The 26,627-nt window shown below is 40.2% G+C and overlaps 1 protein-coding gene across 3 annotated transcripts in view; it reads right to left on the reverse strand.

The window, feature by feature from the left end:
* The window catches only part of MEGF10 (multiple EGF like domains 10), a 163,497-nt gene that overhangs the window by 53,092 nt on the left and 83,778 nt on the right, over positions 1-26,627 (reverse strand). For all 3 annotated transcript variants that reach the window (XR_006889256.1, XM_046665459.1, XM_046665460.1), the window contains exons 6-8: positions 8,076-8,322; positions 6,422-6,542; positions 2,027-2,163 (exon numbers count right to left, since the gene is read on the reverse strand). Coding sequence is in view for 2 of the 3 variants with exons in the window: in XM_046665459.1 (XP_046521415.1) it covers positions 2,027-2,163; positions 6,422-6,542; positions 8,076-8,322 (505 nt within the window). In the remaining variant the exon portion in view is untranslated. The remainder of the gene's footprint in view (positions 1-2,026; positions 2,164-6,421; positions 6,543-8,075; positions 8,323-26,627) is intronic.

Raw genomic sequence — 26,627 nt, forward strand, 5'->3', positions numbered from 1 at the left:
TCCTGATTCATCTATAATAAGATGTTATTGCCATGGATCCAGAGCTCATCTAACAACTTCATCTACCCAAAATACAACCATACACCAGGATGGAGGTCACAAAAGCTTTCTGCGTAGCCCAATTACATGTCATAAAAACCATGTACTAAAGGTGTCAATAATTCCTAACATCAAAAAATTAACAGAAAAATACATAATTATATTAACAAAAGATGAAAAAACCTCTAATAAAATTAAACAGATACTACTAACAAAAGTTCCTAATAAAAATAGAGATTAAAAAAAAAAACTAAAGCATGAAAAAGTTCACTAAAAACCAAAAAAAATGAAACTATACTGAAGCCATTTCCAATAAAATTAGTAACAAGGCAGGAATTCCCACTTTTACTTCTGTTTGTCAACATTGTTTTAGCAGTTTAAATTAATGCAACAATTCAAGAAAATGAAATAATCATTAAATATATTGAAGAGAAGAGACAAATATCTTTATTTGTAGACAATGAAATAACTTTAGGGTTTGCTAAAAAATAACAATAGAATTAACTAAAACGTTTGGTCGTGTGATTAAATAATAAAGGAAATATTCAAAAGCAAGTTTTTCTTAATCCACAAATACCCAATTAGAAACTGAAATGAGATTTTTCAAAAATTACAGAATACTTAGAAATAAATTTAACAAGAAAGTGTGGAGTCTAAGTGGAGGAAAAAAACCCCACCCTACAGTATCTTATTAAAAATCATAAAATTAGGGGCTGGCCCTGTGGCCGAGTGGTTAAGTTCGCGTGCTCCGCTGCAGGTGGCAGTGTTTCGTTGGTTCGAATCCTGGACGTGGACACGGCACTGCTCTTCAAACCATGCTGAGGTGGCATCCCACATGCCACAACTAGAAGGACCCACAATGAAGAATATACAACTATGTACCGGGGGGCTTTGGGGAGAAAAAGGAAAAAATAAAATCTTTAAAAAAAAATCATAAAATTAGACCAGAATTTTAGAAATAAAAAAATAGGGAAGACGGTTAAAGGAATTTGAATCACAGATATTACCAAAAAATAATGCTAGCTAATATTTACACAGTTCCTAGACATCACTCAGGTTGATAATCGCTAGTATTTATACACTTCATAAAAATCACTCAACTATAATAAGAGCTAATATTTATAAGTTTCACCACTGTTCTGAATGCTTTAATGTACTAACTACTTTAATCCTTATAACAACTCTAGAGAAAAATACAATTATTATTTGAACATTATAGATGAGAATGTTTCCAAGGGCACAGGTTCCAAAAAATGTTTGTTTTTAACTGTTAAACTCTTCTGCCTCTCAAGCCTCTTTTCTGTAATTTTACACACACATCCAACGAGCTTGGTTATCTAGCCTTCCAGGATATAACAGATTGACGAGCAAATTAGAAGATGTAGGGGGAACACAGCCCTCTGGGGTAACACTTTCCCATCTAATACAAAAAATGACAAACAGAGGATGTAAGCACCACATGAGCACAGCCATTTGCTCTTATTTCATGCGGGACCTGAGACCCGTACAAGTCCCATCGGATCTTACTCCATCACTACCACACAATAAAATGAAGGATATTCCTAACAGAATACTGAATCATGTGAAGGTAACTTCATGCCCAACACACTTTTTAAAGATACTTAAGTACACATCCCATTTTAAAACAAATCTATCCAAAAATGTTTAAAATCTAAAAAGTTTGGGTACTTGAAGTGGCTGTCCTAAATACTCAATTGTTTAGAATGACACACTCATCATGGGTTCTGAATAGCTGATATTATTATATCTAATGCTTTCTCTGTATCTTCAAGTCACCATTGCTGTCTATGATTCAGTTTCTTGGCACTGAGTTGGAATAGAATCTATCAAGCTGACACATTATAGATGCTTCTGGAATATTATAGAATGGTCACAGACACATGGTATAGAAGGTGCTTCCTGGACCCTACCACATTTCCTTTCACACCACTACAAACAGGCAGAGAAATACAAGACTGTCCCTTACCGTTCCCCCGTGTATCCTGGACTGCAATAACACTGGCCTGTGGCAGCATCACATGTCCCTCCATTATGGCACTGACATTCTTGCGAACAGTTCTTTCCAAAGCGACCCTCGGGGCAAGGCTGGCCACACACTGTGCCCTGCATTCAAAGAGACCTGGAAAATTAGATGGGCCTCCAGCCAGGGCAGGACCAAAGGAGCAGGGAGAAAGAGAGGAAACAGAAAGGGAAAGAGGGATAAGGGAATAGGGCTGCAAGAAAATTAGATGAGGGGATTTTAGAACACATAAATTCTCTCCATCATCTTAAAAATGTTAGAAATTTTAAACTGACTTATTTACTTCGTAGGCCTATATCTTAAGATACATTCAAAGATGTCAGAAGAGTAATCTTAAGAAACACCCATATTAAAAGACTGAAGCTTAAGGTAAAGCTACATCAAATTATTATGGTAACCTAAGGAATTTATATATCCTCCTGAGTGCTCTTCCTGTGTCTTACATGTACAATAAGTCAATGATACTTATTGAGCATCCATTACATGAACAGCAACATCTGGTGCAAGTGGAACATCCAAATGCTTTACCATATGTTCTAGAGAAAATACACATCATCACTGGCTTTACTTCTTATAATGTAGCTTAACATATGATTGAAATTTTGTGTACCTGAATTAACAATAACATTGCCTAAGAAATACTTCCACAGGAATGAAACTAGACATTTTATTTCAGAAGGAAAACACTTTTATTTTCAGCAGGTTCAACAAACATTGCTGAGCCAAGATCAATACAAAAGCTTATTTCCCAGGGAGAAAAATCAAGAGAGTAACTTGGACATGTCTCCTCGCCCGAGAGGCTGTCCATCTCGTCAGGCACCGTCATTATATTTATTCCAATCCTGTGTGGATAAGAATAAGATATTGGACCAATGAGTCAAGGAAATACCCTACTATTTTCTACTTCACTTGCCTCCATAACTTGGGCTTGTAGATTCTGATCTATTTATTGGAGTGATTGTTAGAATAAACAACATATCCCAAATAACAGGGATTTTTTAAATGTTTTTTAACTGTTGGAAGCTGTTGCTTTGTCCTCCTTCTCTCTAAAAAAAGGCAGACTGTGGGTACTCTGAAATTGGAGGCTAGTGAACACCAGATGGTTTTGTAAATGTTTATTCTGGAAAGCATAAGAAAATACATTTCCTCTAACTCCTGGCTACCCACAAAGGCAGTTGGTGTGCTAATTAAGTCTCTTCTGGTGGTTTCTAGCTATCTACAAACACGGAAAGTTCTTCCACAGACTCCTGGAACTGAAAAAGCCTCTGAGAGATGATTCAGATCAACGCTTAACTGGGAATCATCCATGTGCCAGGCATAGTGCTAAGCTCTGAGAATGAAAGATAAGGTCACAACTCTTAATTAGCTCACAATGTGGTGAGGGGGCCAGATGTAAAAATAGCTCTAATCCCTCCATTCTAGCACAACATATTAACATGACTGAAGGAACAACGTGCCAAGGGTCGATCTGTGATAAGCAGGGATTCTGGTGAAATTTTTCTCTTTTTCAGGGACTCTACCCACTTTTTGTAATGGTCCCACATAAGCTTCAGAGATGCTGCTGAATATTGTTTACGAACAGGATTAATGTGAGTAAACCACCTTAAGTAGGACATTAGTTGTCTTAGTTTAAACATGTGTGTGTATATGTAACAGGGACATATATACATCTTTGGAAAGCACCTAGGATGATAGCACAAATAAAATGTTGCAAAGTCAAAGTCTAAGCTGAAGCCTTTGGTAAGAAACATCTATGAAGGTAGTGCACCCAGAGTATAGAGAAAGTGGTAGATGGGCTCCACCGGGCTGAGGGGGAAGGCCATCTGCCCACTTCACGGTCCAAGCCTGTGGTTACCACTATCCCACACCATGACGACCCCAACTGAGAAGAAGAAAGCTTCAATCTCAAGAGGAGTCAACTTCACAGACAACGTCTACACAAAATTCCTAGGAATAGAATGCCTGCAGCTCCTCCTCCAAAGAACACGGAGTTGTCTGGACACTCTGCTACCCCAGCCAATCTCTCCCTTGCCAAGGACTCAGCAATGACCAGTGTTGACGAAAGGCTGAATACAGGCAATGAAAGAAGAGAAGGAGTCAAGGATAAGTCAGTATTTCTACCTTGGGCAACTAAGAGATAAGTGTTGGTTTTAACTAAAATAAAAAAGATAGAAGGGGAGTAGCCTCAAGAAAGGCTTGGTGGGGCCAGCCCAGTGGTGCAGCAGTTAAGTTCGTGTGTTTGCTTTGGTGGCCCAGGATTTGCCTGTTTGTGTCCTGGGCACGGACCTAACATCACTTATCAAGCTATGCTGTGGCAGGTGTCCCACATATAAAATAGAGGAAGATGGACACGGATGTTAGCTCAGGGTCGATCTTCCTCAGCAAAAAAAAAGTGGAGGATTGGTGGTGGATGTTAGTTCAGGGCTAATTTCCTCAAAAAAAAAAAAAAAAAAAAAAAGAACCTCCAGAATCAGACCTTGTTCTGCCTGCTTACCATTTCCTAACTCTCACCTTGGGTCTGATTTTTGTTTTCCACTCGCCCCAGTGATCTTAACATCTTGAAGTCTCCCTGACTTCCCACGACCCTCATTGGAGGGTGGACTCCAGTTCTCCTTTGCTCCATACCCACAACAAGGGCAGTACCAGACCACCATCACCTGATGTCTGGCTCCTAAAACCCCAGCTTCAGTGCAGCCCAGAGAGATGGTGTCTTCACATCTAGAGGTAATCTAGATTGGAGTGTCTAACAGGCTAGTGACAGATACATGTCTGGGCTCAGGTGAGGTAAGGTCAAGATTTGGGAAAATCAGCAGATGACTGTTAAAGCCATGGGTGTGGATGAGATTTCCAGAGATTTATAGTGAGAAAAAAGGACAAGAGTGAAACTTGGGAAATACTGTAATAACGTGGTATGTAGACGAAGGGGAGTTAGGTAAAGAGATCTTTGGTAAGAGAGGCAGGAGCGAGCCATGAGAGAAGTGGAGGGAAAAGAGATTAAGAAAGGGAAGTGGATGAGCAACAGTGTCAAAAGCTTTGGCAAAATGAAGCAGAATGAGAACACAAGAGTCATCACTGGATTTGGCAATTAGGAAGTCACCCGTAATCCTGCAAGAGCAGCTTCACCACAGCTCGTGGAGATAGGAGGCGATCTTGAAGTCACCTGTTTTGTTTTGTTTTGTTAGTGTCATAGAGTGGATTCCGACTCCGAGCGACCCTGTATACAGCAAAGTGGAACCCTACCCGGTGTTTTTGCGCCATCCTCTCACCTTCCAGTATTATCTCAGACAATGCTCTGCTGCTATTCATAGGGCTTTCACGGCCCATTTTTCTGGAAGTGGGTGGCCAGCTCCTTTTTCTAGCCTGTCTTAGTCTGGAAGCTCCACTGAAACCTGTCCACCATGGGTGACCCTGCTGGTATTTGAAATACCAGTGGCATAGATTTCAGCATCACAGCAACACCCAGCCACCACAGTGTGACAACTGACAGATGCGTGGTGTGGTTCCCTGACCAGGAAATGAACCCAGGTTGCAGTGGTGAGAGTGCTGAATCTTAATCACTAGACCATCAGGGCTCACTTGGAGCAAATTGCTCTCTTAATTTTTGTTTGTTAATGAAAGGAACACATATTGGTCATTCACTCTTCTACCTTCAAGCAGACTTATGAAAAAACCAACTCAGAGAAATAAGAACAATGACTACTTCCTGATTTCAGAGAAAGCTGGTTAGTGAACCAGCTTTGACACTTCCATTATATATATTCCAAATAACACTAAGCCGGGAAGATACTACAGAAAGAAACAGTATCACGGTCAAAGTTCGGGAAGTGTGGTGAGCTATAGCTTCCTCTTGGATTATCATGCTTAAGGCTCTGAGAAGTTCTGCAATACTAGGGAAATTCAGTTTACCTCAGTGTGTCTCCAGGTTTAAACGACCAGCTAACTTTTTCACATAATACTTACTTTGTTGAGAATAATGCTCTCAAAGAACAATAGTGAGCCTTAGGACACGATTATGAAGACGATTATTTAAATACTCCTAGTGTTTAACAGCTCTGGCTGTCATGCGTAAGACGAGATATTTCCCTTTTATATCCTGAGAGGGAGTGCAGGACAGATGGCCTACTATCTTTTCCATGAGGACCCTTACTGCACTCCAAGTTCAGGATTTAATCTCGTCTGCTTTCTTTGGACCGAAGGATTCCAGCTTTGAGATGGTCAGGTATTTCCAATTTGGGAATCTTTAACCATCAGTGTAACTTTCTTTCGTGTTAAAGTCCTCCTCAGGCATTTTCTCTTCAGTCTCCTGGAAAGGTGACTTTGGGAGGGAGGAGGGGAGCTTACCAGCCAGCCAGAAGGGCAGGAGCATTCTCCGGTGACATGATGACACACTCCCCCATTTTGGCAGGGGCATCTCTGCTCACACTGTGGACCATGCTTGCCAGGGGGACACAGATCCTCACAGCTGAGGGATTAATGTGTGACAAAGGACACTGTTATTTACCCAATCATACAACCCTCAGGTTCACAGACACAACAGCACCCAGCACCCTAAAGTAGACAAGCTTTTTCTGTTCAATAGTGTTCATTTCATCAACATAAAGAGCATTAATTCAATTGGCTGGAAGGGTCTTTGAGGGACCACCTAGTCCATCCCTTTGCTTTGGGGTATTTTTCTAACGAAACCATTTCAACCTGAGGAGAGTCTGTCCATCTGAGAGCACCAAGCACGACGTCTGGTCAAACATCCCTTGGTGACAGGAACTTTCCATGGAACTTTTATAAAGCCCATGTGTTACATCTGAAGTCTCCTTTCATTTGTGCATTTGTTCTAACTTCAAAGGAGATAGAAACATTTGCACATCACCCGCTCTGCACACATATTCTTCATAATCGATTTTCAGTGTTTTCTTCAGACTGACAAGTCTCTGTGCCTTTAAGCAGCCCCTCCCATATTGTACAAGCAAACTTCTTCTCTAAGCCTTTTTCTCTCTAAGTCTTTTTTCTCTCTGGTGAAATTGCTGCAAGTGTCCCACAGCCCTATTCAATTGTGGCCTTGATAAAAACCCATAAAAGCAATATTAACAATTAAATAGTTTGAAATGATCATCCATTCTTCTGAAAATCAGGGCTTTCTAAGCTAATGCAATTTCTTCTTTAGCTCTACTTTATAGCCATTAATACTGTCGGCAGGAAGTATTCACCTAATCAGCCACATTTTTTCATGTTTTTAGTTCTGTGATTTACAAGTGTAATTTTCTCAGACAGGGAATAAGATTTTTTTACCTCCTACTTTTTTGGCAAATTCTGCCTCTTATTCTGTTTTCTAATACAAGCAAACCGAAGAATGTCCTTTCCACAAAAGAAAGTAATAGAGGTTAAGTGTTTGCTTCAATGTTCTCCTGAAAGAATGTAACAATCTGTGTGCACATATTCCACACAGATGTCATACATGTACTTTTATATTCACAAAGCAACATATGGATCCATGGGAATTTTAAATAATCCAGTTAACTTTTTATCATGGACTATTTCTAACACCTTCCCCCTTTCTTCTTTTCTAAGGCACTGAACCCACCCAGCTTTATCCAGCTAATTAATCGCCACACAGAGCAGAACAATATGGACCATTAACAGCCAGCAGTGCAAAATGAATGCAATTGCAGGAGAATCAAAGTGGAACCTCAGATCTGCCCCAACAACCCTCAAATAACGTCATTCAACACAACATCCTGGCCCTCGCTATCTCTGCTCTGCCAAAAGGAAAGCATGGAAGCTGGCCCTTAGACTGCGCCTGGGCTCTGATGCTCAAGGGTCACACAGCAGGAGGACCTAGTGGCCATCACTGCTGATCTCCATGTCTGTGCCTGGAGTCCTGCCCTCTCAGTAACTCTTCAGGAAGCAATAGAGACAGAAGCACAGGAGTACAATAGTGGCAGCAGCATGAATGGAGAGGGTGGGTGGGCTCAGCCACATTGCTCAGCAGCATGTCACTTACAAGGCTCCAGTGTATCCCGGTGAGCAGCGGCATTCCCCCGTCACGTGATCACAGGTGGCTCCGTTCTGGCACTGGCATCTCTGGTGACAGTCGTTACCATAGGTGCCCTGCTCACAGCGGTCCTCACAGCGCCAGCCCCGGAAGCCTGCAGAGCAGTGGCAAGCCCCCGTGATGGGGTTGCACAGAGCCTTGTTTTTGCACTGGCACCGGCTGCTGCAGTGGGGCCCCCAGTGATCACCGTCACAGGCTGAGGATGGCAAAAGAAACAGTGGAGAGCATCAGAGTATGCATGTGGGTAATAGCAAGACCTTCAGAACCAGCTTTCCTCTTCCTTTGGAGAAAATGGCTTCACAACCCCTTCATCACCATTCCTTAGCTGGGCATCTAGACTCTGGTATTAATCCATGGCAAGACTTCACAAACTGGTGCTCGGCACTAAGCAGGCCACTTTGTATCACTTCCTTGCTTAAGTATCACTACATTTTTCTCAACTCCATGTCTTTGCTCAGCCTGTCCCCTGTCCCTGGAGTGTTGAGTTTGACGTGGCTAGAGTAATTGGCTGGGGGAGGGTGTGAGCAGTCGTGCATGCGGTGAGAGGAGGCTGGCTAGGCAGATGGGGATGGTCAGCTAATGCAGGGGCTCTTATGCAAGCTGAGTTTAGATTGCATCTTGTGGACAAGGGATTGGTAGTAAAGGATTTTAAGCAATGAAGGACAATGCATATTTGCCTCCTCGCAAGGTCAGCCTGGCTACAGTGTGAGGATAGGGCAGGACAGAGCTGACAATGAGAGGCAGGGAGACTGGGCAAGAAGAATGGGGAGTTCAGGAGATCAGTGATGGGCCCTGACCTCAGGGACTGCTCATGAAGATCGAGAGCAGACCCATAGGCAGAGCTACCAAGGAGTAGACTGGCCCTGCCACAGGTCTGGGCAGAACACTCTAAAAGGAAATGCTGATCTGCTTTCAAGATGTCAGTCAAAACATGTGTGATTGCGAGGCAGTCAGAAAAGACAGAAGAAAATTGACTAAGATGTTTAAATTCACTGACCTTATGTAAAAATAAGACAAACCTGAAACTGAAAATGGATATCTTGCAGCCACTGTGGAAAGCAGTATGGAGTATCCTCAGAAGATTAAGAATAGATCTACCATATGATCCAGCTATCCCACTGCTGGGTGTTTATCCAAAGAACTTGAAAACGCAAAGGCATAAAGATACATGCACCCCTATGTTCATTGCAGCATTATTCACAATAGCCAAGACTTGGAAGCAACCTAGGTACCCATCAACGGACGAATGGATAAAGAAGATGTGGTATTTATACATGATGGAATACTATTCAGCCATAAGAAATTATGAAATCTGGCCATTTGTGACAACATGGATGGACCTTAAGGGTGCTATGCTGAGTGAAATTAGTCAGAGGGAGAAAGTCAAATACCATATGATCTCACTCATAAATTGAAGACAAAGACAACGACAAACAAACACATAGCAATGGAGATTGGATTGGTGGTTACCATACGGGAAGGCGGGGGAGAGCAAAAGGGGTGATTAGGCTCACATGTGAGGGGATGGACTACAGTTAGTTTTTGGGTGGTGAATATGATGTAATCTACACAGAATCTGAAATATATTACAGTGTACATCCGAAAGCTATATAATGTTATAATCCAATGTTACTGTAATTAAAAATAAATAAATAAATAAAAAGAAAATGGATATCAAATAAAAAGATAATAGGAACATGAAAACAGGTAAGACAAAGGCAGAAAAAAGAATTTGAAGGATAGATTTAGAAGTGCAGTTCCAAAGAAAAGGAATAGTGGCTGAAATTCAAGTCAATGAAGAGGCAAGGGGAGCAGGGAAGGAAAAAACCTCAACCTCAAATATTCTGAAAATTATAAAGGGTGACGATAAGCAAAATTTACTCTTAATATGCATTGCCCAGTCAGCCATGCATTTATTAATTAGATGCTATAAAAATCACTAGGGAAGATGCACCCTGCTTAGAGCTCTTAGGATTAATTGCATTTATAATAAAAAAAAGTTTCATTTCATAAAAATTTTGTAACTTCAACAGATCTGGAATAAACTATTGAAAAGAATGCTAGGCACACAATTTATTAGACGTGCAGGATTCATTTTCCAATATTAGAACCTAACCTTTCATTTCATAATATCCAAAGGTTTAAATGAATAATTCTGTTTTTAATCAGTACGGCTTTGGTCTCATTAGTGCTTTAATAAACATACTTTAACACAATTAAAAACAATGAGAGAAGTATTGAATTTAAAGCAGATCAAGAAAGCAATTACCTAAGAACTCACAATCTTCTTTCACAAAATAAGATTAGGTGGCAGTTCCAAGATGAGATTTAAGTCTAATTGTTATTCATATGAGTTATTTCTTTTATTGCCCATGGATAAGGACAAAGAACTTTTTTTTCAATTGTAACTCTTTCAATTTAAGATCTATTCTTTAAAATCATATTACATGGTATGTTCCTTTAAATCCTTTCAGCTATCCCAGGTAGAGAAGAATCTATCCTGTCTTTAAGGTACAACAAAGCAAATTACACGGTCCTTTGTAACTTGTTCCCTGGTTCATCAATCCTAAAAGTAAGGAAAATCTTCATCCCACACAAGCCAAATCCATTATGCTATGATTTGATCCTTTTTTCTCCTGTCCTCCTCACAGTATAGTCAATCCAGTTCATCACTATTCTCACTCATTTTCTTTGCTGAACCCTCTCCAAAGTTTGCATATCCCCCTCAACTTCTGGAAGCCTCAGATACTAAATTAAATACCTGTTTTTTCCTTATGTACAATGCAGGATTAATTGATTGACACAGAACAATTTTAGCTAATAAAATTACCTTGATAAAGACATCAAGATCATGTCAAAAGCATTTAAGAAGAAGTCATAATGAACTAGAGTTCGTTCTCCCCACTGTGACACTGTGATAAGAGCGGGCTGGAGCACATACATTTTACAGAATATGTTTTCCAACAACAGGAGAATGGTTGGAAGAAGTCAAGCTTGTAGAGGGGACAGAACTGGTCTTTACTCTCCTTCATGACCCATTTCCGCATCCTATTCAACAACTTCTCTCCCAGCAGAGCAGTCAGGCAGAGACCAGCTCTGTTTTCTTGGGATTAGATTTTTAAAAAACCTTAAGATATCTCCTCATGACAGAAACAAGTTCATAGCAGAAGCTGATAACTATCAGCATCAAAGAAAGGGTTTCAGGCTTTTAAAGAAATATTATCATGCCGACATGGTTAATTTCCTGGCTATATCTAAGCACTGTGGCATGCTTTGAAGTGACAACTTCTCCCCTTGGGCTGTATTTCCCTAAAAGGCCACTGATACATGGGCCTCACAGTGTGAATACTGGGCATCAACATGGGCTATGCTGGGGAAAAAAATCCACATATAGCATTTTACAAATAGGCAGGAAGTAGAACACGTAGGACACAGAAGCCTGGCTTGAATTTAAGCATCACTGCGACTTCCTTTCCTCTCTTGAATTTAGGCATCACTGTGACTTCCTTTCCTTTCTTCATTTGTCATATTTAACTACTTCAAGTCATCCATTTTTAAATGTATCGCAGTGAGTTACACAGTTTACTGCACAAAAGCCGGCTTTCTTCCCTGATTACTTACAAATACAGGGTAAGTTGACTGTCTAGAAAAGAGAGAGAATTTGCTCTTTATATCAAGTGACCAATTATCTTGAATTCAAGTATTATGTTTGGAAAGACAGTTGGGAGAGAGTCTGAAGTCAAATCATTTCACATCTTTTACTTAAGACCTCACCCAATCTCAAGGAGAAAGTGTTTCACTCCACAAGAAGTGACTAGGTTGGTTACTCCCACTGACAACTTAAAAAAAAAAATGTAGTTAACATGGAAATAGCTTGAATATCCTAATAAGGGAGGTAAGTGAACAAAATTTTGTTTCAGATTAAACTGAAAAGAACCCAAATGCTAGTAAGGGAGTGATGACTCATTTTCAGCTTCTGGTTTCAGCTCTTATTGGGCTAAGAGCTAGAAATGGGCTATCAGATACAACGTGCCCGAATTCATGCCGATGTTTCAGGAGACGGCTTAAGGAGGGTTTCAGCATGGACAGCCTGCTCTAATAAGCTCTCATAATTACTTGGAAATAAAAGGAATTTTAAACTACTGTGTAATATCAGAAATATACAGTCCATGCTACAACCCTTAGTGACAACTAGTAGAGCACTGGATCCTCTCAAGACAATGGACTCATCCCAGAGCCCTATGGCTATAACTTCCAATAACGCTGGTAACCACAGGTTACGTTCATGGGCTGGGTACTGAAATTCGCTCAACTGATATCTCTTAAGGACCTGCCATATGCCAGCCATGGTACTAGGCCTAGAGTTTAAAGGAGAACCATATGAGTACTTGCTTCTAGGAGCTAACAGTTTAAGGGCAGAGACATCAAGTTACTAGGCAATAAAATACCCTGTGAGAAGCGGTAAGGTAAGAACATGGACTAGCTACAATGGAAAACACGGGTTGACACTTAACTAGTGTTGGTGAGTCTGAAAAGGCTTCCCAGCTAAGATGATGTCTAGGCTGAGACCGAAAGGCAGAACGTGCCATAGTTAAGTAACGGGTAGAGGATTTGTACATAGAAAGAGGGGTGACTGGCAGAGGAGGGAGATTGCAGGAGGTATTACATCCAGAGAGAATGATACCTGCAACAGCCAAAAGGCTTTTCAATAGCAAACGTCCATGAATGCCTTCTCGGGCTTCTAGGCTACCGCATCACGGCCATTATCATCTTTCTCAGCTACGTGCACAACAAAAAGAAGTAAGTATAGAAATAAGTAGAGATGGAGAGATATCAGACATGTCCTCTGCCTCCATCAGTCCTCCCCAGTCTTCCAAGCTGAGCCCAGAAACCTCTGTCCTTCAGGTACATTTTCAGACCCAATCTGAGATGCTCTCTGAAAAAGGCATTATATATTTCCCACGACACTCACTTTGCACTCAGACCACAATTTTTATATACGTTTGTCTTGTTTCCTATCTCTCAAATAAAACTGAATTTCATAGGGTTAAGACACACTGACACCTTTTCTTGATCTTGGCAGTTGTCATGAGGTTTCATACAATCATGTCATGGTGGTCACCAGGTTGACAATGACGGTTAGAAGCATCCCGATTTCAGGGATACTAAACTGTGAAAAACTGTGCACCCTAGATCCTGAAGTAGGGTAAAAGAATGATGAGACTGATACTTACAGTGACGATAACCTCTCCCTTTTTGTGAAAACCAGCATTCTTATGCACTAATACAGAAGAGCAGATTACCACATCCATTTTAGAGATTAGTTTGGAAAAGTATCAAAAGCCCTTTACTCACAAATTCCATTTTTGGAATTTTTCCAAAAGGAATAAACATACGTGTGTAAAGACAGTAACAATTCACAATAGCTAACTCATTAGTACCACCTACAGTGTGCCCTTAGACACTGTGACTCTTGAAGCAGGTGCTGTTGTCATTCCTATCTTGTAGATGAAGAAACTGAAAGCCAGGTGACTTGCTTAAAGTTACACAGCTAGTAAGCGGAGAAGCACAGACCTCCTGTCTTCAGAGTCTGTTTTCTAAACCACTATGCTTTACTCCCCTCAAAGCTCTAAGGATGCTTATCACAGCACTGTTTATAATAATAAAAAACTGAAAACAACCTAATTTTCTAGTAACAGAGGAATGGTGAAAAAAATTTTGGTATAATCATATAATGAAATACTATGCATCAATTAAAAGTGATATTATAGAAGAATAATCAACTTGAAAGATGTTAGCAATATCACAATTGTAAAAAGGATATTAAAAAATTATATATACCACATGATCCAATTTTAGCAATATATTAGAATGAACCAGATGAAATTGTTAATTTAGGTCAAAAATGGCCAGATATCAGCAATTGCATATGGTTGAACCTAATACCTGGGGAAGAGGAGAGGGGAGGGAGAATGAGAAAGACAGAGACAGACAGACAGATATTGAAAGGCTCTACAGTCAAATGGCACCATTGGGTATCTCTGGGTCATAAGAGTGTATGCGATTTTTCTTTTATTCATTTGCATTAACTAAATTTTCTAAATTTTCTATAATCAACGTGTATCCTTTGGGCAGTAAAAGAAAAGAAAGAAAAATGTTATTTTTTTAAATGGTTTGATCTGCCAAGAGTTTATGTCTGTGCTCCATGCCTTACACATCTCTTTCCAATCCTCACAGCAATTACAACAAGGTAGGTATCACTATTACATTTAGCACACTGAGGATATTTAGGATGAGAACATTTAGGTAAAATGCCAAAAAACACTCAACTAGTAAGTGGTGGCATCAGTATTGAAACCCAAGACTGTCTGCAAACAAAAGTCCAAGCACTTTTCACGAGACCATTCTGCTCCTGAAGTACTGAAATTACATATTTTGGTTAAACATAACATCCTGCAATTACATTTTTCATCTAATATGATCCATTAAGGTAGCGCAGCAAAGGATTAAGATCTTTCACTGAGCAAGCCTGAGGGGTCCATGAATCACTCAGTATTTAGGGGCACTGAAAATAGGAAATTATCTCACTAGTGAGAACATAGGGCATTTCTTGAAGAGAAATTAAAACTAAGGAGATGGTCAGATCAGAAGAGCTTCTGTAAGTTGATAATTATTCTATGCAAACAAAAAAGCCAGTAAGCTCACTGTGAAAATAGTATTGATGTCATTAGCTTTAGGAGTACACTGACCTGAAAACTAGGCTCGCATAGTGCCTAGCACAGGGCCGTTTCTCAAGACACATTTGGTAAGTGAGCAAAAGTGACTGTGAATGTAGAGCACTATAACTAACTTTCACAAGCAGAGAAACCTGTAAAATCATCATAACAATTCTAGGTATATTCTTCTCTCCTAATCCACTTCAAACCCTCAGTCCAAATTTCCAGGCAAAGGACGGGGAGAGAGGGAAGGGGTTCTAGGATACATTGAGTTTTGAACACGTGTCAATACTGTGTAGCTGTTTTATTTAAACCTCACAATAACTCAATGAGATAGGTATAATTATTCCAACATTTCGTGTGCAAGATGGACTCAGATCAGAAATTATTTAAAGTCACTTAGTGTTCAAGTGGCCAAAGCAAGGGTTCAACCCCAATCTATCAATGCCTCCAAAGTTGCAATCTTGCCCCACACCATGCGGACCAGCCCAAGGACGATGCTCTGCTTGTCAATTACAAAATCTGATATCAGTGCGCATTAACCACTTCCAGCTGGTTTTCGAAAAAGAACATTCTAGGACAAAAGTTTCACAGATGTTTGAGAAATAATACTTGTTTGCTTAAAACAAGAGTTCCCAGGCTTCAGAGTGTTAGCAGCAGGTTCATCAGAATGGTTTTGATAAGAAATGTCCCAAAATGTCCACAGCCACATTTGTATTGACAAAAACAAGGCATTAGGAAAAATCTTTGAATGAATAGGAGATAGTTTAGTAAACCTCTTGTCTTTGTGTAGACAAAGAATAAGGAAAGGAACACAATTAGAGATAAACCAAAAGGCTAAATTAGGAGATGATCCAGAGGAAGGAACAAGGGCATGTTAATATATTGCTTCATCCAAAGGACTCCTTCAGCAAAACAAAAAAAAAAGGAAAGGAAAGGATGAAATCATTTTTCCCTTAGAGAAAAGAGTGATGTTTACCATCAAGTTCACCTTGTTACAAAATTCATCAATCACTAGCTAGCTCGAGGTGGGTATATAATCATTTAGCATTAGACAGACCTGGACCCTAGCTGGGCCACCGCCACTTCACAGCCATGGAAACTTGAACAAATTCCCAACCTTGTTATACTTAACTTTCTTTTTGCAAAATAGGGATGGTGGAACATACCAATTACACAAAAAGTACTTGTTGTTACGTGTGACACACGACAGATCTAGTAGCAGCAGAAATTTTATTCCATGGTTGTCACACTGGAACATCCCACCCCAGGAAAAAGAACACCCTAGAAAAACATCCTCCAGCTGTATATGAAGCTGGAATAACAGGCCTGTAGTTGGTTTGTATATTTGTTTATACTGTGTGAATCATTCATGCCAAAAAGGCCAGCTTGGTTCTCACAATGAGAATTTCAAAAACAAATTGCCCAGTAATTCCACAAAGTAAAAAACAAACCCTGGTATCACCCCTTTCACCCATTTTTATAAAGCCAATCTGAAAAACCTCAGGCCTGCAATGAAAACCAGCATTACCTTGCATCCTATTCTTACTCACCAATTAGAAACTGGATTTAGAAATTTCCTACCTGCTGCTGATTGTGTCCAGAAGTATAGGCTTGTACTTGAAACTCAGAAATGTAAAAGGAGAAACTCAGAAACAATCACGTGAAGTTTTTAGTTGTATTCCCCTTAGTGTAAAGAAATAGATGGTCATAAATGAAATCTGGAGAATCTTGCCACATTACTAGGCACCAATCCCATTAATTTGATTTTGTCTCAGTTTATCTATGCCTACTAAGACCACAGAAGCAGGCTTGAAACACCTTTTGAGGTATAAGATGCTTTTTTTTTTTTTTTAAAGCAATTGGTTCTGAATTACAGAAACAACAAAAGTGCCTAATTCTGTGTACCTGTGTTAGGTCTAAACCAACCCTGGATGCACTGAGCAGCCTCGGCTTTTTTTCTTTGTTTTTGTTTTGTTGTCTTGGTTTAACGCCTCCGGGATATAAGAACTATGAGGGGTTCAAGAACTTTGTGGATCCATCTCTACCGATATTTACAGTGGGATAACGTATTGATTCTTGGAACTCAAATTTATCATAGGGAAAGTGATGTCAGTGTATAATACATAATTACCCACATCAGGGTTGCTGTTTGAAGAAACTAAGACTTTAAGTGCCCTTAACATATAAATGTCAAGTATCATCAGTCAACTATGCTGACTTGAAAATATATTTTTACACGGAGTTTTGCCGTGATGCTCTCCATTGACTCTAAACATAGGAACATTTGTGACTATGAGAAAAATTATCAGGGAAGAAAATTCAGTCCTTCAAATTCTAATAAATAGACAAAGCACATATAAGCCACTTTCAAGAAAATATCTCTACAGAGTGAGTGTCTTTTAGAATAGACCAAAATAATTTTCCGCTGTCTCAAAGGATAGAAAAACATGGTTTTTCCTGAAATATCCACTCTTTCTTCCTAAGCCTTGGTTCCCTTGGGGTCTTTTATCTCCCTATGATTCCATTCCTTGTGCTTCAGGCTAACAAGGCGATGGTGTGTCATTCCCTTTGTTCATGTAGAAGAAAAGATCCTCGTTCAAAACATCAAGTGCTTTAAAAATAAAACAACTTTGTAAAGCTTCTCCATCCATGAAGAAGAACAATAAAGATGTATTTTCCAGACCCTCTGAAAGCACTAAAACCTCATGTCCTTCACATGTCAAAAAACCCCGCTGGAGGGCTGACCGAGTGCCAACAATCACTGTGGACAACCACCCAGTGCTGTTTATATTAATATTATTCAGTGGCTGAGAGAGAACCTTTATTCTTTAAAAAAATGTTTGCTAAATGAATTTTCAAAGCATGAATTGTTATTTTATAACTCAGAGTATGCTTTTCTCAAACCATGAACCGGAAAAAAGGGCGTAAAACGTTTATTCTTTAACGTGTCTAAATATAAACGTTGATGTCTCTCTGTGAGAGCACATTGATGACCCTACTCACAGTGCAGGAAAATCTCAAGGATATAAACTGTAGGCGGGGATTAAGTAAGGGATTTGGGGGGATTACATGTATTCACTGAAGTCAAAAGAATCCTAACAACCTCGGGAGCCATTTCAGGATGTCTTGCTTTATTACAGTTTTACCATATTTTTGTTCTTTGCTCATTTATTCTTTCATTAAAAATGTATTAAGCATCTTCTGTGGCTACTAAGTTCTGTTTGTTGAGCAGTTAACACTTGCTCCTGCCTAAGACATGTTCTATAGCTAAGACTTCTTTATCTGTTGGAAGAAACTGGCCCACGCTGAGATTTGTCACAAAAGGATGTAAGTGTTGCAGTGCACAGATGCTCGAGGAACATGGGGGACCCATGTGCCCCGCACCTCTGAGCAGAGGAGAGATGGGAGCAGGCTTTCAGCAGGGGGTGGGTGGAGAGCTTGAGATGAACACTGAAGGATAGGTACTCAGGACCCCCACTGTGCAAATGTTTATCATCTTCATTCTGGATGTGAGAGGCCAAAGGGCAGAGTCCTTAAATGATTTGCTTAAAATCCCACAGTAAGAAAACTAGGCTCCAAACCCTCAATGCTAACTGCATGATCTGAGGGATATAATATAGTTTTCTTGAGAAAAAAGAATTTTTTTTAACTACAGGAGACTATAAGTAATAAAATAACAAAGGTTCATGTACCCACAACCTAGAATTAACTGTTGTGAACATTGTGTCACATTTGCTTCATCATTATTATAAGAAATAAAACATTACAGGCAAAGTTAAAGTCCCCTTTGTCTCCTTGAGCCTGGTTCCCAATTCTTTCCCTTCTTTTTCCCTAGAGGTAACCAATGTCACGATTTTAATGTGTATCCTTCCAGTCTGTGTGTGTCCAGAAATAATATATCATAATATTTTATGTATTTATTAGTTTTACATAAAATGCATATGTCACTGTGCATCTTGCTTTTCTCACCCAATAGTACAATATTGAGATCTACTCACATTGATACAGCTGCTAATATGGTGTAATACTCTATAGCAGTTTATAGGAATGAATGGGTCTGCAGCATTCTAGTATATTAACAGCCTCCAATAAATCTATCTTTTCCCACATTCATGGCCATTTTTAATTGTTTCCAAATTTTCACCCTTACAAGGATGCAAAGAATATATTCCCTCGAACAAGCACACAAAGGTTTCTCCAAGGTACACAGACAAACTGTGAAGAAGTAGAAATAAAATTACTGGATCACACGGTGTACACAAACCCAAATTTTACTCTAGAGACAGTCAGATTGTTCTCTAAAGTTACTCTGCCAATTCTCCCTCAGAAGAGTAGTGTCCAGAAGCCTCCTTTCACATCCTTGCCAACACAATCTTGTCAGACCTCTTAACTTTTGCCAATCTGATGGTGAAAAGTGACATCTTGTTCCTATACTATGCACTTCACTGGTTATTACAAAGATAAGCATGTTCTCATATGCTCATTAGCCAATCAGGTTTCCTTGCCTCTGAATTACCTTACTGCATCCTTTGCCTATTCTGAAGTTGAGGATTATTTTGCTAGTGATTTGTAGGAGTTCTTTACATATTCTATATACTAATCACTTGTTTTACACGTTACAAAAATCTTTTCCTACTTTCTTGCTCTTCTTTTAACTTTGCTTATGGTATCCTCTGTCTTAAAGATGTTTTTTACTTTGATGTGGTCTAATTATTCTAAAAACAAATTTACAGCATGGATAAATCTGATTTGTGTAATACTAATTTTACGACATAAGATTCTTTTTTTAAGCGGCTGCTTTTCTTTAATGTATGAACCAAAATGCATAGCTATATATTAATATCAAGTTCAAATCAATTCCATTAAAATCTAAACTTTCTTTGGAGGTTACTTCCACCAGTTTTGCACAACAGCAGTTACTAGTAAAACTATTAGGTTTTCACAGAATTTAAAGATGATACCATTCATTTACGGTCCAAGAGCTAGGTTCTTATAACCTCTACTATTTACTCTATTAGAGCAGTCTTTATCATTTTATTACCTTCTGCCCTTTATTAGTTTTATACATGTCAAACATGATTAATTTGTTCCAGCTACAGGTGTTCAAACTTTATTTTTTTTGGAGGAAGATTAGCCCTGAGCTAACATCTGCCACCAATCCTCCTCTTTCTGCTGAGGAAGACTGGCCCTGAGCTAACATCCGTGCCCATCCTCCTCTACTTTATATGTGAGACGCCTACCACAGCATGGCTTGCCAAGTGGTGTGCAGGTCCACACCCGGGATCCAAACCAGCAAACCCTGGGTCGCCGAAGCGGAATGTGCAAACTTAACCACGGCGCCACCAGGCCGGCGCCTAGGTGTTCAAATTTTTAAAAAATCAACTAGGTTGTCAATGAATTAAAAGATATTTTGATCAAAGAAGGAAAAATAGTGATTAGCTTTTTTTCTTATTTGCCCTGAGGAAATTTTCAAGTATTTAAAAAAATTCTTTGACAACGTTCACAAACAACAAGAAAACAGATATGGTCATGAAAGATACCAGATTATATAATCAACCAGAACACTTAATTTCAGCCAATTAACAATGTAACCCCATAAGGTGAGATATACATTGCTCTACTAAAATCGGGTATCAGTCTACCCAAGGTCATAGGGAGAGTACAAGTGAGGCTGAAGGACCATCTCATGCATATTACTCCACTCAAAGCAGCACAGCCAGGAAGCACACTACCGCCAGCAGAAAATGGTAGCTGTGTGATTTGAAATAATTTGTAGTCTGAACTTCTTTTCCTAATTCCTTACTGTTCATACTCTGTTTTGGTACAAAATAACAACTAGACCTTATATAGTCATACAGAATTTCCACCTTGAGAAGTAATAGGCAAAAGTTTAGATATGGCAAAAATGTTAAGCATTCTCCATTCAAATAAGGGCTGACTTTCAAACCTTTTCTTAGGCATGGGGCCACCATTTCAGAAGTCACCCCCCATATGATGCTTATACTACAACCTTTCCACTCCTGAGGGTCAGGAGCTCCCACACCCACATCTTCCTCAAGATCATGGAAGCTACATCTAGAGTGTCTCACCTGGCTTCTACAATTTCATTGTAGCTGCCATTTTATGAGCGAAGAATCTTCTGTTAAGTCACCAAGGGTGAATGAGCCTACATTGCACACAGCCAAGGTGAATCCTGAAGCCACAGGAGACTGAGGTACCTTAAGGCCACCAAAGGAAAGATTTTAGGTCACACCCTTTCTCCAGAAGAATTTTGACCACTTCCTCCTTAACTTCTCTGGATACTTTGCTCATATATTTGTGTATGTACTTCCAATTCCTCCATTAAACTGAAAGCACCTTGAAAGCAGAGGCAGACTCCTACTCATGTCTCATATCGCTCTCTCTCTCTTTTTTTTTTTGTGGTGAGGGAGATTGGCCCTGAGCTAACGTTTGTTGCCAATCTTCCTCTTTTTACTTGAGGAAGATTGTCTCTGAGCTAACATCTGTGCCAGTCTTCCTCTATTTTGTATGTGGGATGCCACTACAGCATGGCTTGATGAGTGGTGTGTACGTCCACACTCCGGATCCAAACGTACAAACCCCAGGCTGCTGAAGCAAAGCGCGAACTTAACTACTACACCACCAGGCCAACTCCTCATATCTCATTTTAATATCCATTTTTGCCTTCATTCCTTCCTTCCACAAATATTTATTGAGCATTACTGTGTGCCTAGCACTGTGCTAGATATTAGGTGAATAAATTAGCCAGACAGCAGTGAATAAAACAGACAAAAATCCATGTTTTTCTGAGGTTTACATCCTGGAGGGGAAGAGAGACAAAAAACATCAAGTAAACACATAAAATATTTTCAAATAGTGCCATAAAAAAAGTTAAGAAGGAGATGCATTAGAGAGTAAGGGGGGAATACTCTTTATATAGGGAGGTCAGGGAAAGCGTCTTATGGTGGTGGCACCTAGGCTGAGCCCTAATAGACCTAAACAAGTCAGCCATGTAAAGATCCAGGGAGAAGAGTATTCCAGGCAGAGGAAATATCAAGCGCAAAGGCGGAAGTGAAACTAGCATGTTCCAAGAAAGGAAGGCAGAGGCCGAGCCATGCGATACCCACAGCAGTAGTGGGATGACAAGCGATCGGGGAGATAGGGTGGGACGGACCAAACAGGGCTGGGTGCCCATGGTCAGGGCTGCAGTTTATTCTAACTCTAATGGGAAATACTGGGGAGTTTTGAGATGGAGAGCAGTGCATTCTGAAGTACATTTTTACAAGATCGCTCTGTCTCACTGCAGAGAACTGACTCAAGTCGGGCCCGAGTAGACCCAACAGCAAGGAGACTATTGTGATCACCAATTAAAAGAGGATGATGGCTTGGATTTGAGTGGCAGCAGTAGAGATAGTGAGAAAAGTTTAGATTTTGTTATATTTTGAGGTTGAACCAAGAGTTTTCTGATAAATGGATGTGGAGGGACGTTACACAAAGTAAAAAAAAAAAAAAAAAAGATCAACAAATGACATGGAATGGACACGACAGCCCAGCCTTGTCTTTCCAGCCACTTCATGTGAACTGATGAGCACGAGTCACATAAATGTCTATAGTGTTCTCACTATGCCAGAAGCAATAGAAACGAGACACTAAATAAATGGGTAAGGACATCCATGGTGAGAGGTTGAGGACAACACGAAAAACTGCACCTGGGCTCTGTCTGGGGAGCCTCCTGGCAGCAACTGTGGACAGAGAGAGGCTTCTGCTAAAGAAGGAGGTAGCCTGCAGGATGAAACGAGATGTCCACAAAGAGACGCCCCATCCACTGTCCAGTCCAAAGACTGGACTGATGCGAAGAAGACTGCTGGAAGCCATGTCGGTCACACGCAGCATTGTGAGTCAGTCCTCTTTACTGAGTGATCATTATGCCGTCAGGCACAGCGCTGAGCATTTAACAGGTATTGTGTCATTTAATCCTCATAAGCATTTGAAGTAGATCCTCTTATTCTCATTTTAAGCCTGAGAAAAGTGAGGCCCAGAAACAGCACAGAAAGGAGAGCAGCTAGGACCATTGCAATTCAATTCCAACATGGAGGCTGGTGGAAGGGAGTGAAGGACATTCTTCTCCTCTCTAGAAAGTAACCAAGAACAGCCCAGATTTCAGATCCCTTCGGAAAGACAAAGTCAGCAGTTTCTCTTTGTGACCTCTATCAAAATATTTGGGCAGTCCATCAGTGAAATTGCCTTTGGGCAGTTCTGATGAACCATCTGAGCTCAATCCTTCCCACCTATCATCAACGTCCTGCCCCCACGCCAGAGAACCCAAATGATCTCCTCCTATTCTTGCTGCTCCATCAACCTGATTTCTAAAGCAATTCTGACAGTGTGATGGGTATGTTAACAACTTGCCGAGAGGACTGGGCTCCACATGTCTTCTCTCCCCAGACAACATCGATCCGACTATTGTGTCCAGTCAATAGACCTTTACGGCAGAACTTGCTGGGGAATAAGTCAGCTTTTTGTGCCTTACTATTTCTGGCTTGTAATATCCTTCAAATGGATCCTCAATTCAAATATCCTGCAGGCAAAGTCTTATTACTTACTCCATGCTGCACAGCATGCCTGCTTTATAGAAAAGGTTGTCCGTGTTCCTAACATTGTACCTGAAAATGTTTGAGCTAGTCTTGCCTCCTGGGCATATTTTCACTACTTCCAAGTATATTTAATCAGAAATGCTATTGGTGACTACATAAACTCTGGTTTGGATTTTCCAGACCAAAATTAATTTCCACTTTTCCTTCTATTTGGTACTAATGTCAAAAGCCTGGGGAACAAGCATTTGAAAACTATTTGCTGGCTGCTGGCTGATTCAGGACTCTCCCATGTGTTTTGGATGTGCCCTACAGCCAGAGGAAACACAAATTTCTCTATAGATGTTTAGAAAATCATAAATAGGACTCTATAGGTTGAGATAAGCAACGTGTTATTGCTACTCACACAAAAGGTTTAAAGGGGTTCCAACACAAAGAAAGGTCTCAGGGATTGCATATACGTATTTCAGTAAATCACACATAGACTCACAGGCTGAAAAGGGATCGTAAATACAATCTGAACCAACATTCCTAATATTGCAAATGAGGACATTAAAAATTACAAATAAGTCCAATCAAATTGGTGTCCTTTTAAATTCATCATCCTAATGGTAGTGTATTCTCAACATCTCTCAGGAAACATTTTAATATTTGTCTCACGTTGTCAGCTCCTGCCACCTGCTTTCATTTCCCTCAATGTCACTGACCCTTGTCACTTTCACTAAACCTGCTTCCCCACTTTGGGAGGCACCATGCCCTTGTGGTTAAACTCACTGGCTCTGAATGAGATGTAAGTCTGTCTCCACCATTTACTAGAGGTATTAACTTAGGAAACTGTGCCTCCGTTTCCTCAACTGTATCATAGGAACAAGAATTGTAACCAGCTTGCTGTCTGTTATGAGGATTAAATGTAATTCCTGTAAAGCCCTTACCATGAGGCTTGGCACAGTCTAAGTGCTCAGTAAAGGAGAACTATTACTGTCATCATCATCAACGCAACCCAACTTCTGCTCTCCTTCGGATCACATTCTCTCTCCTCCCCGTTTTCCAAGAAAGGTCATCAAATATGAACACCCTCAGATTCTCCTCCCCTTGGCCCCCTAGCACCCCTGCTACTAGAAGCCGTCGACATTCCTGCCAGCCACTCTTTCCTCCTCATTCTATTGGGAATGGGAAGTACTCCTTGCCAAGCAGCTCTGGGATGCCACCCCACTCAGCCGTCTTTTCCCTCAATTAAGTGATCCTCTCTCTCAGCTGAGCCTCCAGCCTCTCTCCTTTTTTTCACCACTCTCTCAGCCTAAGTGTTTTTCACCTTAAACTACATACAAAAGCAAACAAACATAAAACTTTCTCGTGAGCCTTTTACTAACTTCCTATCTCTTTGCTCCCTCTCATTGGCTTTTCAGCCATTTCTGGAGAGTCGTCTATACTTTATATCTTCTTTCTGTTACCCCTCACCCCACAGCAATCTGCTTCTGGCCCCAGCATTACGTTAGGCTCTTCTTGCCCTAGTCCACCCAGGCAACCTCTCACTAGCTTCCCAACTCCATTTTTAGCTTCCTCCATCCACCTCTTCTGCTGAGGCTGTTCTCTTTCTCAGGATGCAACATTCTATCTACTTTTCTGGAAGCTATGAGCTCTGTGAGACCAGTGACGGTTCCATATTTGTTTCCTTATCCCCATCATCCAGTACAGTTCCTTGTACACAGTAATCATTCAATGAAAGTTTGTATCATGAACACATGAATGACCTTCTCAGAATCATACAGTTCATTCAATCTGATTAAATGGAACAAACATTTACTGTGCTCCAATGACATGCCAGGCACAATGGAGGCTAAAGATATTAATAACACACAGCCCCTGCCCTCCAGGAGTTGTTTATCACTCAGTGAAGCAGGAAAAGGAATACAGGATTGATGAACAGACAGAGAGATTGATGCTGGGGTGGAACAGAGAGGGAGCGGGAAAGAGAGGAGGGAACAGAGATGGAGGCAAGATAGATTAATGTCATATAGGCTAGGGTATACATTAGAAAGCCAATAAAAGTAAAATATGTGTGCGCTTTTTAAAAAAATCATTTAATCAAATTTTCAAAGAAGCAATATGTCTGAGTCTAGTCAAATAAGTCATGATTTCACTCCAGGGGAACAAACTTTGTGCAGTTCTCTGACACACCTGGTTTTTTTATACAGAACATATATTGAGACCCAGGAACACTGACTGCATATCACATAGAGGACTCCTTCCCTCCACTGACAAGGTAAACAGCAAGATTAAATCTCCAGGGGAGGCCTTCGTAAACTGGTACATGTGAAGGTACTGTTAGTCCCTTAATCTCCCATGTACATCAACAAGGAAAAAAATACAGAGAGATAGCTGTGTAGGATAGTTAGCAATTTATTGTCATCTGGTCATTTTAGGCTCTTTATGTAATGTAAAAAAGAGTTACTCTTCTAATCAGGATTGAAGACTGATCTTGATCATCAAGGGGAAACAGGTCACTACTACACAATGAGAGAAAGGAGACCCCTGTCTGGAACCCAAGGGATTCCGTGGGGCACCTCTTAGTACTTCCATGCCCAGTAGGAAAGGTTAACGGAAAACGTCAACAACCAAAAAAAGGCAGGACAAATGAGAATTCAGATCCTCAGGAATAAAGGGTTAAGTCACTCCCCAGGTAAAGAACCCCAAGCAGCTGAGGTTTGGGCTGAGGAAGGGGAAATTTGGAATGAGGAGGGGAAGAAGGAAACCATACATACAACTACAGCCTTGCGACTAATTACAGAAAAGGTGCCTGAAGTAGTTTTTAATATTTTCTATTGCTTGTTATACATATGTGTTTATTTGCAGATGCCATTTTCTTTTTTTTCCTCTTTCCATTTTTATTTTACTTTATATACAAGTTGCTGGACATTAACTTTACTAAGTAACAGAATATTCAGTGGAACTGTGGCTGAATTTGAGGAAAAATTAATATAATCAGCAATGGATACACCACCGTTGGGACTTACATCACCTCATTTTGAGACAAGAGTGAGAACATTTTTACTCGTAAGATGGATAGCTGTATCTTCTTAGGCAGAAATACAGAGTTGTTTTGTTAATGTACAGGAATTCAAATGTGTGTAGACATGTGCATGGAGGAGCTGAGTAACCAAAGGAGCGGCCTGCAACAGTTGCCACTTTAT

This window comes from Equus quagga, chromosome 7 (genome assembly GCF_021613505.1).
Source record: "Equus quagga isolate Etosha38 chromosome 7, UCLA_HA_Equagga_1.0, whole genome shotgun sequence".
NCBI classification, from domain to species: Eukaryota; Metazoa; Chordata; class Mammalia; order Perissodactyla; family Equidae; genus Equus; species Equus quagga.